The following is a 19,423-nucleotide window of genomic DNA, read 5'->3' as shown; positions in this document are numbered from 1 at the left end:
ACCACTATGTGGACCCAAAAAAGGTAGAATTGGAAGTCAAAGACTCTGGGTTCTAATAATGACACCATTGCTAACTGGGTACCACTGAAAAGAAGCTGAATTATTCTGTGCCCAGGTTCACCATCTATAAAATTAGGATATGAAACATCTAACTCATAAGATTACAGTGGTAATCAAATGATGCAATGCATGTGAAACACAGAGAAAAGTGATTTACATGTGGTTATTTAAATACATATTACCATTTTTATATGATCTAATAATTTTCATTCAATATAAGAATTTAAAATACTATTTTTAAATACAACCACAATATTTGAACAATATAACAATTTAGATTTATCTACTTATCATTGCTTTAAGCTACTTGAGAACAAGGACTGTATTTTCTGTCCTCAAGAAGCATCACATTGTTTAGAGAAAATCTGTTCAAATTATTTTCATAAATTAGAAAGTAAAGTTAGTAGTTACAGAGATGGCTCAGATGAGGTTGCCAACTTGAAGAGAAATGTAAAGATAAGGAAATGTGTAAAAGAATCAATAGGAGAATCAAATGGAGTTACTTTTAAGAGTAGGAGGAGGCTCCATGCATGCATCTCCAGTCCCTCCCAGAACTCCGAAAGAATGACAGTGAATGAATAGAGGTATAAACTTAAAAGCACAAGGAGGACTGAAGAGACCTGCAGGACACAGAAAATAACTAATCTGTCTGAGAGGCAAAAAGCTGGCACCTTCAGTCATGAAAATTAAGTCAACAAAAAGTGAGCAATGTTCTACAAACTTCCAGAAAGTCTTGGAGAGGCTAGTATCTCAGGAAGTGTGGGCAAGAAGTTATTAACTGCTAAAATTTAATTGGGTACTTAACAATGGATGTCAGGAACTATTTCCTAAAGTTTGTCTATGCTTTATCTCTTTTAATTTTGAAAATAAAATTTGGCATAGTTTCTAAAAAGATGCAATGCTTATTTGCTAAAATGGAATCTAAAGGAAGACAAGTAGGCCTGGAAAGAAGGCATCATTTCAGACATGGGTCTGTTCGGGCTTGTTTTACTCCTACTGAATTCTGAAAATTATGTGGAAATATAAAGTATTTAGCATTTAAATCTTCTGGTGGGTTTTATATTATTATGTATTCTGAAAGTACTCCTTGCATTTAGTGTACTTCCTGACTAAACCGTAGGCACTAAAAATATGCAGAGTTCAAACAAAATGGATGAATGACAATCAGACTCAATTATTTTATATAATCTGCCTTTGTATTGCCAAATTTTGTTATTACTCTTCATCATTCCTTTTTAATTCCCACTTTAAAAAAACTAAAACAATGAGCCTTGCTAATTAAAGCAAAAAAAAATCCCATATATTTCCTATTGAAAGACACTAACTTGTGAAAATTAAATTGTGAAAGATGTTATTTTTTATAGGTTTTAATGATGTAATTCAGAGTTCAATTTCCCAAATAATTCTTTGAATAAGTGAAAAGAAAATAATAAATTCAAATGTTTCAAAAAAGTAATGCTAGGAAGGAAAAATTATTTGAAGTTTTCAGTTTTCCTAGATAAATTATTTTTTAAATTATCACCTCGTCATCAATTTATGGACTCTAGAGATTGTACAAACTCTCAAATTGTTAAGTTACTGCCCAGAATTATGTAAGTAACCCTCAATGTTGCATTTAAAATATACATTATATCTACAGACATTAAGGCTAATAAAGAAGGTCTATAGATATGGATATAATGAATAAAGTCTGTAGATCAGATAATTTCCTAATTTTGATCACTACCCTGTAGTTATTTCAGGGAATGTCCTTATTTTTAAGAAATACAGCCTGAGATATTAAGGGGCAAATAGGTATCAAGTCTGCAACTTACTAAAGTAATTCTGAAAATACACATACACATGTATATATACACATATACGTATGTGTATAATACATATATATGACAATGTTGATGTTTGGGATGTCTGGGTGAGGGGTACGTAGGAACTGTTTGTACTATACTTGCAAATCTGAAATTATGTTAAAATAATTGAAAATTAAAAGTTAAAAGAAATATATATGAAGTTACTAATTAAATTCCTTTGTATTACAGGTAAGGTAGTGGTGAGAAGTAGAAGAAAACAAAACAGTATGTTTAGCGTCAAAAACCATCATGGGCAGAAACACTGAAAAGGTAGAAACCGTAAGAGTCGCAAGATCACTAATATTTGGAGAAACTTATTGTCAAGTGAAAAGCTGAAGCATAACTAGCAGAAGAAAACAACACAAATAATTTCTTTATGGGTACTGGAAAAGAAAGCTAACTGAGACCCAATCAACTCCCACTGGAAGGTGACATACTGTTCCAGGGTTTTCAAATCCTGAATCACAGTGTATAACCCGCACGTGACAAGAAAATCATGAAAGACCATTATTTTTAAATGACTATTTACCGCAGATTCCTAAAATACAAGAAAAAGAAAAGTCCAAATACTAATCAATTAGAATTATGAAATGATTTCAAAACAATGTATTCACATAGCTAAAAAGATCCTCATAAAGAATAAAGCAAAAAATAACATTTATCAGTATATAGCTAATCACTGGCACGGATTAGGAATTCCACTCTGTCCTCAGACAGTTTACAATCTAATCTTGGAGGAGCTGTATTTGGAATAACAACCATAACAACTATAAGGTGGTACCTTTCAGGTGAGAATCATTCATGGAGAGAAGGCACTCTCGGACTGACATGATTAAAAAAAAAATTCACAGAAAAACACAGCTTCTGGAATAGTCGTTTATGACTGAAAAGGCATGTTTCTAAAGTAGCAAAAAAATGCATTCTGAGCTGCAATCATTCCATAATTCTGGGAAAAAACAGTGTGAGGAAAGTCATAGAAAGGGGAAACTGCCAAAAACCTATTTGGACAGAGACTCAGATTACACATAAAGCTAGGAAATGGGAAACAGGACTGCAGGCTCACAGCAGAGGCCAGGCCCCGGGAGTCTCACATGACAGGTGTTCAGGAGTTTGTACCTTTCTCAGTAGAGAAGTGGGAGCCATTAGAAGGTCTTAAACAAAAAGTGCCAAATACACGATGCATAAAATGAATGTAAATGCAGAATCTAATCATGTAAATTCTAATGGGAAATAAATGACAGATCTCTTTAAAAAGGTGAGTACAAACTCATTTTAAGTTAGAAACATGAGTTTAGGAGATTCAGTCCTATAACATTATCGTCACTATAACACTTTATTAGCTTCATTTTTATAAGTGAAAATGGGCCAGAGGTCAGACAAGGGAGATACAGATATTACCTTTGAGGATCTGTAATAACAAAGCTGTGATAGGAAATCTCGACATTCTTATTCATTTGAGAAGCAATGAAAAGCTTTAACAGAATTATGTTGGATTGTATTGGTCGGCTTAGGGCAATTCAGACATGCTCTTGACTTTGACCTTGAGAAAAGTCAATACCATCCATGATACTGTCAATCAGTTATCAGAAGACATCCACCAGAAACAAAATTGGGGCCACTGTCAATGGGTAACCCTAAGAATGCAAGCTGTTTATTAGATAAGAGCTCATGTGCATGGTAGCTGGACTGGCTGGAGAAGTTGTTCATTCCTTCTACTCAACCTTAATGTTTAGATCAGGGAAGACAAACTCTGCTGGAATTTACTTAAGTCCATGTAAAGGACTCCAGAAGTGACCTTTGAAATTCAACTATGATGTAATATGGATACTATAGTTGGGTACCATGGTTGGCAGGTACAGCCTGTAGGATGTACCTAAAATCAAAGGCTAACTGGAAACCAGAAGTAGCTATGTATACAAATAGCCTCTCTGCTGCTCCTTCTCTTTACCATCATCGTATTTATGAGCTTTGCATTCTTCTACACATTTTATATACATTAACTCATGAATCCTTCAAATAACCTTATTAAGTCAATTCTATTACTATACACCCCTTCCTTGTATCCTCTCCACAGGCACAAAAGGGTTAATCAGTTTTCCCTAAAATCACACTTAGCATCAGAGCTGGAGTTAGAACCCAAGCAGTCAGTTTGGGAAGCTACCCTCTTAACCACTACACATACTACCTCTGTGCCTGATATACACTTGTAGCATGTATGTCCATTTTTAAAATGTATTAGGTTAGAGCAGAGGCCATACCTTCTAATACATATGTGCACACTAAATCTGATATAGTTAAGTTGGATCTTTATTTTTAGAAACCGTGACATTTTTCCTGATGAATTTCCTAAAAAGATGGTATTCAGCATCCACTGAAAATAGGAATACACACTGGGAATCCTTTTCATTTAAAATAAATTTTAAAACTATACAAGCTAGGCATTTATAGAACAAGAAATCTTCAGAATTCCTCAATGCTAATCTACGAAATGAAATATAAACAGATATACAAAGTTTCCAGTAACCCTCTAAAACACTTTCTTTTTAAAAAACCAAACATCTGTGTCAACAAATCACAACAAGATGTTAAGGGAAAAAAAATACGGTTGAGGGGAAAAAACAGAAAACAAAACCAGGATGCTATTATTCAGCTCTATACTTAGGTTTAACAAGAGCTATCAATCTTTCTTTTCATGAACACTAAATTGAGAAGAAAAAGGAAAATACAGATCAGTCTTCATAACCAGAGGCCAGAAGAACTTCAAATCCTCAAAACCTAAACTGACAATGTGAAGCCTTTGTAACTGAAGGACTGCATGCATTTTATTCCCCAACTATTTTCTTGGTTTTTAATCATTTTGCTCTATGGCATCCTGACAAGCACTGATGGAGTAGTGCAGTCTAGGTGCTTACCATTCAGAGGCAAAGGTGACAACCACACTTGAATCTCTAAATCTTTCCAAATAATTCATCGTTTTCATAAAGCTAGTGCTCAGAGTATACCACTACAGAATCTTGAGGAAGGAAAAAAAAAGAGAGAGAGAGAGAGAGAAAGAGAAAGAGAAAGAGCAAAATACCTAGAACTTTAGGCTTCTTGGTAGTTTCTCATTTTCATTTTGAAGTAGGCTCTTTCTGAGCAAAATGTTTTGTGCCAGCAATCATATATTTTTATACACAGGTGAAAAACAAAATATTAACAAGTCACTTCCACTTGTACACTGGTAGTAACATATTTAGAGTAATGGTCATTCATTCAACAATTAGTTATCATGTGACTACTATGTATCAACATTGTTTTAGGCCCCGCAGATTTGACAATCCTGAAAAAGCAAAAAATGTTGATGCTTCACTGAATTTTAACTCTAGAGGAAAAGAGAAATCAATGAAAGAAGGATTATCTTCAGGTGCTAAGTGCTACAAAGGAAATGAGCTGCAGACTATGAAAAAGAACTAGCAGGGGAAAAACATGCTAGCAAAGTATGGAAGAGGTCTTACTAGCCAGCACTGAACTGATGATCCCTGGAAGATGAGAAGGAGCTAGAATGGGGGAAGAGGCCTCTCTGCAGAGTGAACAGCAATCGTAAAGGCCCAGAAGAGGCAGAACATGGGCATGATGTAGGAACAGGCAGGAAATCAGTGTAGCATAGGAAGAAAGAATGTGAGATGAAAGGGAGAAGATATGAAAAGGTCTTTTAAGGTCATAATAAGGAATAAGACAATATTCTGGAATGAGAAGCTGCTAAATGTACTTGAACAATGGAATTATATGATCTAATTTACATTTTTCATGATTGTTTAGTCTGCTTTTTGGAGAATGGTGTGGAGGGATGCTAAGGAAGATAACATCAGACAGATAAGGGGAGTATTTATAGTGCAGGCAGGACATGATGGTGGCTAGGATGATGCTAGTGAGAGGGACAGTAGTCAACTGATTCATAATCTATTCTGAGTTTGAAACAAATTGGATAGAAGAAATGAAGACCATCAAAGAATACCTTGCCAGGAAATGATTTTCCAATGAAATATTTTCTCTGTGCTACGTAACCAATGTACAAAAGTTCAATTTCATACTACTTAAAACGGAGTGTTCCAAAATGAGAAAACACACCTAACTAAATGACAGAGAATATACCAGTTTCTGTTTATTGAAATAAATTTATTAGAAAATATCTAGTTAATTTATAAAAAATAAAAGTAAAGAATAATTTAGTTACAAGTTTCAAACATCAATTCAATCCGCAAGTGATTAAAAAATAATCTATTTCAAGAAAACAGTAAAACAAACAAGTCAGTCTATAAGTAGTGTAATTGTCAAAAAACAAATAAAAGCTTATTTTTAGCCTGCAGGGTACTTAGGATATATTGAAAAGCTTTAGGAAGAAAATTTTATATTTCACATTCCCTATTTCATCTTTGTATAAGTGGTTTGAAGAGTGGGTCTAAGATCTCCAATTATTTAGAAGAAATATTCTAGAAAACTTGTAAACTTATTTGTAAGGACATTAATTGTTGTACTATTCAATTATTTTAATAAATGCTACAGTCAATTCACAGATTATTCAGGTACTTTCTCCCTTCTGATCAGTCAACTTTTCACTACTTAATGGTTAAACACTGATGAAGAGAAAAACTGCAAAATTTGTCATTTATTATTGGTTGAGTCAAGGAAGACATTAAAAAACAATGACTGAAAGTACCAAAAACATCTAAATTCAAAGAATAAAAATGTTCTCCCATCTGAGTGTCGGCCAGCCATCACTCTTCAACGAAGGCCAAAATGTTACAATAACAATTATAACAAAACTCAGATGTAAAACTCTGCTTCATGCTGAGCTCCTCCATTTTTCATGTGAAAATCAGCATAATACAACTATCTTGCAGAGTTTTTAATGAAAGTAAAGTACCTAAAGTAATGTCCTTCACATAGTACATGCTCGCTAAAGGATAGCTACTGTTTTCAGAAAAGTGTAATAAAGCACAGTTAATCCCAATATAATTCTGCCTAAGGATATAATTTTATTTTTTTGGAAATAAAGCATTTATATAGAAATAATCACTTCAAAGGCACAAGGATCAGGATTAACACCCATGAGTTTTCCATCCTACTGTTCCTTTGATCGGGTAACAGAGCTGGGTTATACCACCTAGGAAACTAATACTAGGCTCTTTACTCTCTGAATGCCTACCATCGGTTGGCCTGTAAAGCTTAATCTCTCTCAAATTCTCCTTGTTGCAGTTAGACAGATCTTGTATTTTCTTGCTTGTATTTCTAAAATTAGTTCGACTACATGTAACATGAGCCTGAGGCCTGTGTCTTACTCATTCTTGTGTTCCTAATGCCAGCACACGTCTGACACCAGGATGGATAAATGCCTGCTGGGACTCTGCTACGATAATTCCCCAAACCTAGAATAGGTTGTTAAATCAAATGAATTCCTATCATTATTTGGAAACTATGATCAAGCTTTATTTTACTTACATACTCTCCCCCACCCAATCAGAACAAACTGAATTACTTGATATTGCTTAGTATGCTGATAGCATATGTACTGAAACCTTATCAATTCTTCCTATGTGTTAACATTTATCCATATTATCTCCCCAGTCAGGGTGATTGTCCCTAAGGGAAGGGGCTGAGTTTCACATGTCTTTGGAATTACCCCCACCTCGACAAACAGAACTGGCTGGCCCTAAGGCAGACATCAGTGAATTCTGCTGAGAATTCAATCAGCATGCCGACCTAGTGGTAAATGCCTGCTGCAGTTCATAAAATATTATCAGCGCCTGGGAGCACTTACAAATCCTCAAAAATTCTATTTCTCTACTACAAGATCAAATCTAACATTTTAAGGAAAAAAAAATATCAAAATTTCAACCTGTTTTGATAATGAAATAAAGTTTTATCAGATAAAATCTAAAAGGAGCAGAAAAGATACCTTCAAGCAGTTTTTTCTCTGAAGAGAGTTTAGAAGCAGCAGCAGGAGACAGATACAAAAAGTCACAGAGGAACGTGGACTGGGAGGACTCTTGACTTAATCCACCTTCAAAATGAACATCATGTTGAGGGAAATCTAGGAAAATTATAGAAATAATGCCTTTGAAATCTAAAATGTAAACAATTTTCCTTTGCTTATGAATATGTCAGAGTGTTTTAAGCTAGTAGGAAAAGTACTTAAAATATACCACAGATAAAAACGTACAAAGATATTTATTTTGCATAAAACTTGCAAATTAAGCACTTAAGTTGTGTTTATTATTCATACTGGAATATCAGATTTAATTTGGGTGCAAATGATTATGTGGGATTAACTGTTTTAATCTTCCATTTATAAGATTAAAGAAACATAAAAGACTTATCTTCTAAACTTTTCCTTAAAATGAAATAAAACATAGTCTTAAGCATCTTCCACTATTTTGATAATTACATTTTTCTGCATTCTGGTAGCTTTATTTGAGAAATAAACAGATTTGTGCTTCAATCCTTTCAGGGATACATCAGAAGAAACCAGACAGATGAAGGGATAGGGACGGACCTGAGAATTTGTTATGATAGAGAAATTCCATTTGCAGGCTCTGCCCCGCCTTCTTGGCCAGCAGGTAGGGGGTGCTGTGCACAGGGTCTCCAGTTGCACACATGACATCTGCTCCACTGAACAGCAAAGCCATTGTCTCCAGAACATCTGGTTTCACTACAGCAGCACACAGAGCCTGGTCATTAAAATAAAATATATCTTTTAAGGGAAGAAAATACAATTCTAGCTATTAAAATGACCGAAAGTCTGACAATTCATTTATGAGGTGAAGTTTATATTACTTTTTAACTAAGAACTCTAATAATAAGGATACCCTGAATCAAGCAATAGGCCTGCTCAGTATGAGTTTAAATTTAACCCAAGACTTCTGAGACTCAGTTTATTGTTTTGTTGCAGCAGTATTCTCCACCTTCCAATCCATCGGATTTGTTTGTAAGACATTCTTTATGGTTACATACTATAATGACTGATGCTCAGAAAACTCTAAATATTTCAAACGTAATAATTAAGTATCCACTAAATGTTTTGTCATATGAACATTGTATATATGTATCTTCCAGCCTCATCAGGATCTGTAGAATCTTTAAATTGTTGTTGTGCTTTGGTAATTTGAAACATGAGTACAGATTCAGAGCTTTCCTCTTGGGGGAGGGGCATGTGGGGAGGAAGAACAATAAGCAGACACAATAAAACATTACTGACTTATGTTCTGCATCATCATTGTACAAACACTAGAATTGATTTCTTTTTTCTTGAAGTAATAAGCTGCCTTCACATCTCTTCTCATCCTTTCTTCCTGCTTCCTCACTTGATCGGCTTCCCATTTGCTTCCGAACACTCTGATTTGGGCACCCTGATTCCTTCTAACTCTTTTGCCTCGGGTTCACCATTTCAATCCTTCCTGACGTGGTACATCTGCATGGATCACTCGATAATCTGCCCTCTGTAATGCAACTTCAGGATAATCACTCTTTAGGTATCTCAATGGACAGATCAGTGTAGAGCCAAGGAGACTCAGGATGCATTCACAGTCCCAGCCTGGTGGGTCTATTATTTTAAAAAGCACTTATCTTTTCTACCATGGTAAAGCTGACCTCCAGAATTTCCTTTACTTCAGAATCAAGAAGACTGAATTCTCATACTTGACTTTGTAATAATTTGTTAGGTGATCTTGGACCATCCTTTCTCATCTCTAGGTCTTAGCTTTTCCATACCTGCAATATGAGTTTGTTGGAAAATGTAACAGCTGATGTCCCTTCCACTGTAGTAGCCTTTGACTGCCCTCCCAATCTAATCATATGTATCTCCTCTTATTCTCTCTCTCATTAAACAATTCTTTTCCTTCATAGTGCTCTGTATTTTCTATGGTGTATTTACTTAATTTCATGTTTATGGTCAGTCTCCTCTATTGAAGATCATTCTCATGAATTAAGAAACGGGTCTGCTTTTTACTACAATTGTATCCCCAGCACCTAAAAGAGAACTCAGCAATTGTTAAATGTGCAATAAATATCTATTTACCAAGAACACTCAGTGGGGAACGGATAGTCTCTTCAATAAATGAAGTTTGGAAACTGGATAATTACATGGAGAAAAATGAAAACGGACCCCTATCATACACTACTTAGAAAAATTAACTCACAATGTATTAAAACTTAAACATAAAACCTAATGTTGTAAAACTCCTAGAAGACAACAGATGGTAATCTCCTTGACATCAGCCTTGGCAATGAATTTTTGGATATGATACCAAAAATATAAGCAATAAAAACAAAAAATCAGTAAGTGGGACTGTATCGAACTAAAAAGCTCTTGCATAGCAAAAACAATCAACAGAATGAAAAGGGAGAAAACATTTGCAAACCATATATTGGATAAGAGGTTAATATCTAAAATATATAAAGAACACGTACAATTCAATTTTAAAAAAAAGCAATCACACCTGTTAGAATGGCTATATTCAAGAAGACAGGAGATAACAAGTGTCAGCAAGGATGCAAAGAAAAGGGAACCCTTGTGCACTGTTGGTGAGAATATGAACTGGTTGAGCCATGCTGGAAAACAATATATAGAGTCCTCAAAAAATTAAAAATTCATCTATCATATAATGCAGCAATCCCACTTCTGGGTACATATACAAAAGAAAACAGGATATTGAAAAGATATTTGCACTCTCATGTTCATTGCAGCATTATTATTCACAGTGGCCAGGATGTAGAAACGACCTAAGTATTCATCAATAAATGGATAAAGATGTGGTGTGTCTATACACACACACACACACACACACACACACATACACAAATAGTATTCTATGAGATACAAGGAAATTCTATTTGTGACAACACGGATGGTCCTAAGGGTATTATGCTTAGTGAAAGAAGCCAGACAGAGAAAGACAAACATTGCATGATATGACTTATATGTGGAATCTGAAAAAGCAAATGCAGAGAAACAGAGAGTAGAATGGTGGTTACCAGGAGCTGGGGGGTGGGAGCATTGGAAAGATGTTTAAGGGTAAAAACTTGCAAATAGAAAGTCAATAAGTTCTGGAGATCTAATGTACAACATCGTGATTATCGTCAATAATACTGTATTATATACGTCAAATTGTCAAGATACTAGATCTGAAATGTTCCCACCACTAAAAAGAAGTGATAATTATGTGATGTGATAAAGGTGTTAGCTAAAGCTATGGTGGCAATTATATTGCAACACAGAACATATCGAATTAACAGATGAACACCTTAAACTTATATAATATTATATGTAAATTATAACTTAATTTAAAAAAATCTATTCAAGAAAATAAAAAAAACATTAACTATTCACTAACATTAAGAGTACCTTTATAAGAAGCCTATTATGGAAGTAAATTCTCATAGACATCCCTGCAATACTCTTAGGAAAAATGCAATAGCTAGTAACTAATGTAAAACCTGTACAATATCTTAGCTCATTGGAACTGTGTGGTGTGGCAGACAAGACCTCACTTGAGGACATCAGTTAATTTATTCACTGACAAGATTCCCATCACCATCAAAAAGAGAGAAACCATTGGAGGAAGATATGCCCTGGTTCTCCAATCTCATCAATTACTTCCCAAAATCCACAACTTAATATTTATATATTTATTTATTATAGACTTCTGGTACACAGAATCAGATTAATTATAACTCTTGGTTTATGATACCCTGTTTATCATTATTCCATACATGTGTGATATAATTGGTCAATTATTTTAGTAATATAATTACCACTCATGAAAACAAATGTCTTAATTACCTATATAAACAAAATTAAATGTCTTAATAATAACCCATATAAATATAAGGTTCCCCCAGGCCCATCCAATATCCCTGAGGTACCCTACCTTAGGTACCCATTCTGAATTCTGAACTTGTGTGCCACTGCTTTAAAATCAACTGGTGGCCTCACTTCACAAATACCAAAGACGTACAAAGAAGAAAAACTTAGTTTACAGGAACTAAACGAATAGAAGAAAAATGTAAATCAATTGTATAACTCTTACAATGTCTAGAGAAGTATGAAAAAGGTCTTGATTTACTGATTTTCCAAAATGTTCCATATAATGCTACTTACCTGAGGATCCTTATCTAATAAGTATTGCCACAAAATGCATACTAAAGAATTGAGAACCATGAAACAATATATTCTCTAATCATAAAAACTATAGGCATACAAAAGTATATGTTTTACATATCTATACACAGGAGAGCCTCCTGACACACAATAAACTGAAGGAGCAATTTAAACAAGGGGGAAGAATGTTTAACAAATCCTTTGCCAAAAGGATGAAAACCAAATGGGCAGCATAAAATGGTCACAAAAAGACCTAGAATCGCTCAGCCTAAGGCAAATGATAGTTCGAATGAATAGCACTAAACAAACCATTGCTTGACAATAAATTGAGTAAATGATGTTAATTTTGGTAAGACCAAGTCAGCAATGTACGAGCTGAAGCTATAGTCAGTATCCTCTCCCTAAAACAGAAAAAGCTGTCAATGCACTCAGCAGTAACGCAATGGCTAAGTGGTCAGCCAGAGGGTGATGGAGTAATTGGGGGGATCGTTTCATAAACTATGTGAATGTCGAACCAGTGCACTATGTACTTGCAATATTAATAATAAAATAAAATAAAAAAAATACTGGGGTATGCCTGACTTAGCTGGAAAGTTATAGATAAAGAGTTTATCTGCTACTGATAACAAATCCTTAAGTGAAACAACAGGAAAACCTCTGGAACAATCTCACAAAAGGAAATAAAATAATAATTTCAACAAATAGTAATTTTTTTTTTTTACTTTTCAAAATCCTTGGCACATATTTAAAAAACATTAAAATTCATGTCTATCATGCTGTTTTATTGGATACCTTATTTAATTCCTCTTTGGTGAGAGATGCCAAAAGGGTTTTCCTGAATCTTCCTTCTTTGTACTTCTGCGTGATAAAGGTTTTTCGCTTTTCGACTGGTGATTCCATGTGTAATTCTTCATCTTTTTGAAGATTACCCGCCCAAAAGTCATTTGCTCTTTTGTTTCCAATAACAATAAAAAGCTGAATTATCAAAAAATTATAAAACATATCAGTTCCTAAAGTGTATTTAAATATGCAGAAAACTGACTCACACTACAAATTAAAACGTAACAGTATAAAATATGCAAAAACGCAAGAAATAGCCAACCCTCTCAGGAAGATGGAGTGTGAAAGCAGATACTATTTCTATTTTAAATACAGTCTAGCTGCTCTTAATAATTGTAAAAGGTTACCAAGGAAAGAAATTGCAAGCCACACAAATTACAGCAAAAGCATTATTATTTTTTGAAGCTCACGTTGAGACAGATTCATTTAAAATGGCTGAGTAGGTGGGCTAATGTGGTTGAACGTGGTGCTGCAGCCCCAGCAGAAAATAGAATCTGGAGACAGCAAGTTAGACATGATCACAGTTAATAACAGAGCATGGCCAAGATAAAGAATGGTAAATTTTGCCCAATGTTTTCATCACTTTTCTAATATTTTATCCATGCTGGGTTAAAAAGAAAGTAAATTCTGGCTTAATGAAAAAGCTGCCAAGCCTTTAAAAGTAGTTATTACCATTAAGCTTCTTGTACTTTTTATTTTTAAAGTAACTATCTCATTTAGGAAGCATTCTGAAAGTTAACATAGAAAGTTGCTACTTACCAAACAGGCTATCAGTCATTTTTATACTGTGGTGAGAACCTTATCAGAGAACTCCTGAAGTAAGCCATGCCGCCCACTGCACACATCCTCCCTCATCTCTGCTAATCACACCACAGTTAAATCCGACTTACCTCGATGAGTTCATTGCTCCAAATGCTGGCATCCATTTTTAGACTTCTAACCTTGGAATCTTTTGGTCCTAAAGATCTGTGTTGTCCTAAAGTCAAAAAACAATTGCATTTCTATTTTAATTAGTACGTAAATGTATTTTATCTTTTAAAAAAAAGTGCGTATGTATATGTACATGGATGTGTGTCTTCATATATCTTTTCAAATTAAGACGCACCAATATATAATTTCCACGCAAGAGTAGTGGTGGTAATTATACAGAAATCATAACCAACTGTAATGATGATAACAGTGACCACACCTTTATCACCACCCCGTACTGGTATAAAACTGTACTTTTAAAGGTGTGTATGCATGTGTACATGTGTGCATGTTTGTGTATGTATGTATGTAAATACAGGTAGATATTTTTTTCATCATTTGGTGATTAACTAGAAATTGTAGTAACTCAAAACATTTTACAGTGGGTCTATGTAAATTACATATATGTTAATACAATATTATCTCTTTACCCTGAAAAAAAAAAAAACTAGCTACAACTCTAATAAATATGTACTTAATAATCTGAACTGAATTCTTTATTCTACTATTTTATGTGTAGAAGAGAGTAACAGCCTAGCATTCTATTACCATCTATTCAATTCTGCTATATGAGTCACCATTCTGTCATGACTGGGCACCCAGGCCTATGTCAGATGCTTTCTTTCCAAGCTGAAGGAAAAAAGGTATACAAGACATTATCCTCGATCATAAGGACCTTTTGCCTTATAAGCATGAAAGCTCATTCCTTTCTCTACGTTAGGTAAGAGGTTCCTTTCTCCCTTTCTTTGAGATGAAAGCTACTCAGTGCACAAAACCCCAGAATTCCCGAGGTAGGCGTGTGCACAGGTTTGCATTCATAAAAACTGCCTAAGGGAAACAGGTCAAACTCAGAAGCATGCAGCCTAGACAAGAAATGAGAGAATCTAAGTTGAGACAACGGGAAGAGAAACACAATGGAGGACACATTTATAGGTACTGATAAAATAAAACTGAGACTTGGTAGGCTTTAAGGAAAGAGGAAGGGTCAAGAAGGTCTCTCAGATTTCAGGCTTGAATGTGGAGTAGACAGTATTGCTTCTGACCAACATTTGGAATATAGAAGAATGTGTAGTTTTATGATATGAGTTTGACAGCAATGGGAGCTCCATTTTTAACATGTTATTTTTGAGGTATCTTGGGCAAATCCATGTGAGGATTCTAGTAGGTGGATATAAGAGTGTGGTTTCCAAAAGAATGAGAATCATCTGCTTAAAAATGAGTGCTGAATTTAAATAATAAATATCATCATTCAGGAACAACAGAGAGCTAAGGCTGTAACCCAAGGGAACACACGTATTTTAGAAACAGGCAGAGGAAAAGTAACCTGAAAAAGGATGACCACAGTAGTAAGAGCACATCTAGGGGAAATGGTGTCCTGGGAGTTGACGGAGGCTGAGAAGTCATACAGAGACAGATTGGTCACAAGTGTTGAATACTGCAGGGAAAGCAATAGAGAGGAACTGACCACACAGAAATTTAGAGGTAAAACACACTGGTAAATGTGGTAAAAAATATTTTTACTGGAATAAAGAGAAAAAAAGTCTTATTATAGGAGGCTGAAGAAAAACTAGCAAGTTAAAGAAATGAAGAAAACCTGTGCAGACTACTACTCTTGAAAACCTGTGCAGACTACTACTCTTGAAAACCTGTGCAGACTACCGCTCTTGAAAGTAGCTGTCTATGAAAGAAAAAAGGGACAGAGAACAATACCTCGAAGGGAATGGTAAGTCTTCAGAAAGCTGGTGTTGTTATAACAGGACAGACTTAGGCAAGTTTATATGCTGAAACAAAAGAAACTAGAGTTTGGTAAAGAGTGAATAAGTGACTGGGTGAGGCTCTACGAAAGGAGAGAAAGGGAGCATAAGCACAAAGAATGGCCTTGGACAATGCAAAGGCCACCTCTGCCAGTGAAACTAGAGGAGAAACGACGGGAAAAATACAAAGTACAGGGAGATGAACTGATGCTTTCTGTCGTTGCAACTGATGTTGGCAATCAGCTCATGAGGAAGTCTAGCCTAGTGTGGTAAGAAACGTGGCAGCGCGGAGCTTTAGGAGAGTATTAAGGGTTTGACGCCACTGTCCTTGTCTTTGCTGTAGCTGAAGTAGGTGTGCCTCCTCTGTATTCTCTCAATGAAACTTGTACTCTACTCTTGCCCTTAAGAACCTCTATTATAATTACTATTTATATATTTGTGCAGAAAATGCCATGTCTTACACACCTTTTTAATTCCCATGACCAGCATGGTACCTGGAAGATCTGAAAAGATGAAGTAAAGTTTGGGTTGTGGCTAACTTTCTCCAAGACCTCTATGATCATGTACCTAAGCTAGGGTCCACTGCCTCCACTCACTCGGACAACTGTCTGAGCTCCCGAATACAAAGAACGAGCTATCAGAGTCTGTAAAGTGTAAAGTCACAAGAAAACCAGCCATTGTACTGGCTACGCTCATAAACTTCAATATACCTAAAAATGATTCTATATAAAAATTCTCATTATAAGAGATATCAGATCTGTTCAGAGCTTGGAACAACCTTGATGTGAAAAATAGGTCTTACAAAATATGACTGTGGAAAAGAGGACAAATCATACAAAGAGCAGGTGTGTTCAGGGCGCATTCTGAAACACATTCACTGAAAATGTAAAAATCTCAACAGTGTCTTTTAAAAATCCATACATGGACCAGTAGGCACAAAAAATGATTACATGCTTAAAAATCAATTTCTATATCTAAGTCATGCATAAGAGAAGTTTAGAATTGCATTTTGAAAATTGATTTAAATGTAATAAGCCTTCTCTGTTTTTATTTTTCACAACCATTAGCTGGGACACATTATATATGACGATAAAGAACATTCGGTGCCAATCTGTCACCCAACAGTGATGAGCATAACTTATCGCTAATTACCTGCACACTTCTTACAGATGACAACACAGAGATTGATGGATGCCCAGTCAGGATCTGGGGCTTTACAATCTGCACAGCTCCTATTGGACTCATTGAACCAAATCTTCTCAGCTACTTCATAATCAGAGAGAGTTTCTGCTATCGATTGCTGCACAGCTTCAATCCACTCTTGTTTCTCCTTTTCAGACTCGGCTGTAAAGCTGAAACAATTAACGTTTCTGCATTATTGATCTCCCTTGTAAAGGCCAATTAAGCAGTATGTTCAGTTTGCATATTCATTTCACTCACAAATTAAATAGCAGCTGAAAAATATGCCTTCTTGGTAGTTGGATAATCTTTTCTGTTAAAATTATCTAATTTCAGAAATCCATTTTTTTTCCTTTAACCTTCCACATTGCTTATGACTTTGTTTACATATCTTGAACCAAAATTAACATACATATATTTCTGACCAGGATATAAAAATTGCCTTGTTAGGTCAAAAGCATAAATGAGAGGCTTTTGACCTAACAAGGCAATTTTTATATCCTGGTCATGTAACAATCAATAGGAGACTAGCAGAGTTTTGGGACTACCAGATTATTTAGCCAAGAAGGAACGCCACAATAGTTAAACCAAATTATCAAAAACATCCACCAAGAAATTCTAATTTTTTCAGTATTAAAAATAGATATTTTTAATTAGAAGAATGTACAGATGGCTTTAAGAAACTGAGAAATGAAAAGTTTTAAGTCATTACTATTCTTACAGAATTCGAACTAATTTTTAGCCATGTTTTGATGTACTCTAATTCTCAGCATTTACTGGGTGCCTGAGTGAAGGGGTAAAATACCAAGTATCAGTTCACTCCTTCAAGAAATGTTTACTGAGCATCTACAATGTGCCAGGGAATGTGCTATGATGCTCCATACTCAGTCAATGGCCCACAGAGTAATGCTCCATAATAAAATCTTCTGTTCTGAAGATGAAAATGCTTTGAAATATAATGAAAATAACAGATGACTAAAATATTCAAAACAATCTGTAAGAAAATTGAGTGGCCCACATGAGTTATATTTTTTGAAGTACTTTATGGTTCCATCATTACTATAATATTTACAAATTTCTTAGTGGTTTCTGTTTCTACACACAGATTGGTCACAGCCAATATGGTACAAGAAAACAAATACTTGGTCTTTGTCCCAGGTTCCAGGTATACAGCTCCCAAAAGCCTTGGAACCCCCTGAATGAAAAAAAGTGTCTTTTGTATGCTAATGAGATAATTTGTGGCTGGGGGCGGAGACAGATTCAGGATGTGAGTTAGTCATCAGAAAAGATCAAGGTGTGATTACAGGGTTGGAATATTCAGGCAGCCCTACCCTTGACCTCTAGGAAGGGAAGATGGCCAGGTAATTGAGTTAATAATGGCCAAGAGTTTACTCGATCATGCCCATGGAATGAAAACTCAAAAAAAAAAAAAAAAAAAAAAAAAAGGTCCCTTGAGGTGCTGGGAGGGCGGTGGTACACCCAGAGAGGCCGTGGAGGCTCTGTACCACTAACCCCTGTGCCTTGCCTTATGCAGCTCTCCCATCTGGCCATTCCTGAGTTGCACTCTTTAAAATAAACTGGCAATAATAATTAAAATGTTTCCCTGCATTCTGTGAGCCATTCCAGCAAATTATCGAACCTGGGAGAGAGGAGGTCATGGGAACCCTGATTTACAGCCAAGGTGGACCGAAGTATGGGTAACCTGGGAACCTGAGACTTGTAGCTGGTGTCTGAAGTGAGGGCAGTCTTGTGGAACTAAGCCCTTAAACTTGTGGGGTCTGACGCTCACTCTAGTAGTTGGTGGCAGAATAGGACTGAATTGTAGGACACCCAGTTGTTGTCTAAAGAGTTAAATAATTGGTTGGTATGAGTAAAAACCTCACTTATTTAGTGTCAGAAGTGTTGTAAAAGCTCAGCCAATGTCTATATTTTCACTTGAGGCTTGAATTTGCCTGTGTGAAAATAAAGCTTGTTATTATTTATGTGATCAATTCTTTCTTAAAATTTGAGCCAGTGGACATATTCTGACAGATAAATTGAGTACCAGACTTGGTAGTATTTTTTAAATTGCTAAGTAATTATTAGTCCTTCAAAGGCCTCTGACAATTGCCTCTGACCTGCATACTACACTGTGGTATGTTATTTGTGATGAATTAATGTGGTTGATCTCAAGAGATACTGATGCCTTTTCTGTATACTAAAGCTATGGAGTCATTATAGATTATTTACACATATTTAGGACATATTTTCTGTTTCATTGTCATAATAAAGCAATTACTAGAATACCATAATACAAGATATATAACAAAATCCTAAAATATTTGATCAATAAGTGCTTGGAGATCCATTAAATTCAACATCATTTTGAGCTGTAGTTCTTTTTAGTAAATCATTATGGAGCAATTATAATTAGGGAATGATCTTAAAAGAGGGCCTGTATTTGATTAGGCCAAAAGGTAAATAAAATACAGTTTAAAGACAACATAGTATTCCCTTTTTATTTTATTCCTCCAAAATGTGAAGCAAGTTTCATATATTTGTTGATAAAAAAATTAACATACCAAGACTTCTAAGAAAATATGTAATAAGAAACAATTCAAATCTCATCAAATTAGTATCTTTCCAGGTTGCATGATTAT

The 19,423-nt window shown here is 35.1% G+C and overlaps 1 protein-coding gene across 2 annotated transcripts in view; it reads right to left on the bottom strand.

Annotated features, from left to right (window-relative positions):
* The window catches only part of ARAP2 (ArfGAP with RhoGAP domain, ankyrin repeat and PH domain 2), a 157,461-nt gene that overhangs the window by 77,470 nt on the left and 60,568 nt on the right, over positions 1-19,423 (bottom strand). For both annotated transcript variants that reach the window (XM_039848861.1, XM_039848862.1), the window contains exons 11-15: positions 16,758-16,957; positions 13,773-13,858; positions 12,835-13,017; positions 8,440-8,614; positions 7,843-7,977 (exon numbers count right to left, since the gene is read on the bottom strand). In XM_039848861.1, the coding sequence (XP_039704795.1) occupies positions 7,843-7,977; positions 8,440-8,614; positions 12,835-13,017; positions 13,773-13,858; positions 16,758-16,957 (779 nt within the window). The remainder of the gene's footprint in view (positions 1-7,842; positions 7,978-8,439; positions 8,615-12,834; positions 13,018-13,772; positions 13,859-16,757; positions 16,958-19,423) is intronic.

Source organism: Pteropus medius, unplaced genomic scaffold (assembly GCF_902729225.1).
Source record: "Pteropus medius unplaced genomic scaffold, Ma_sr-lr_union100, whole genome shotgun sequence".
Classification (NCBI taxonomy): Eukaryota; Metazoa; Chordata; class Mammalia; order Chiroptera; family Pteropodidae; genus Pteropus; species Pteropus medius.
The sequence above is the reverse complement of the archived record's forward strand: the minus strand, read 5'-3'. Positions and strand labels throughout refer to the sequence as shown.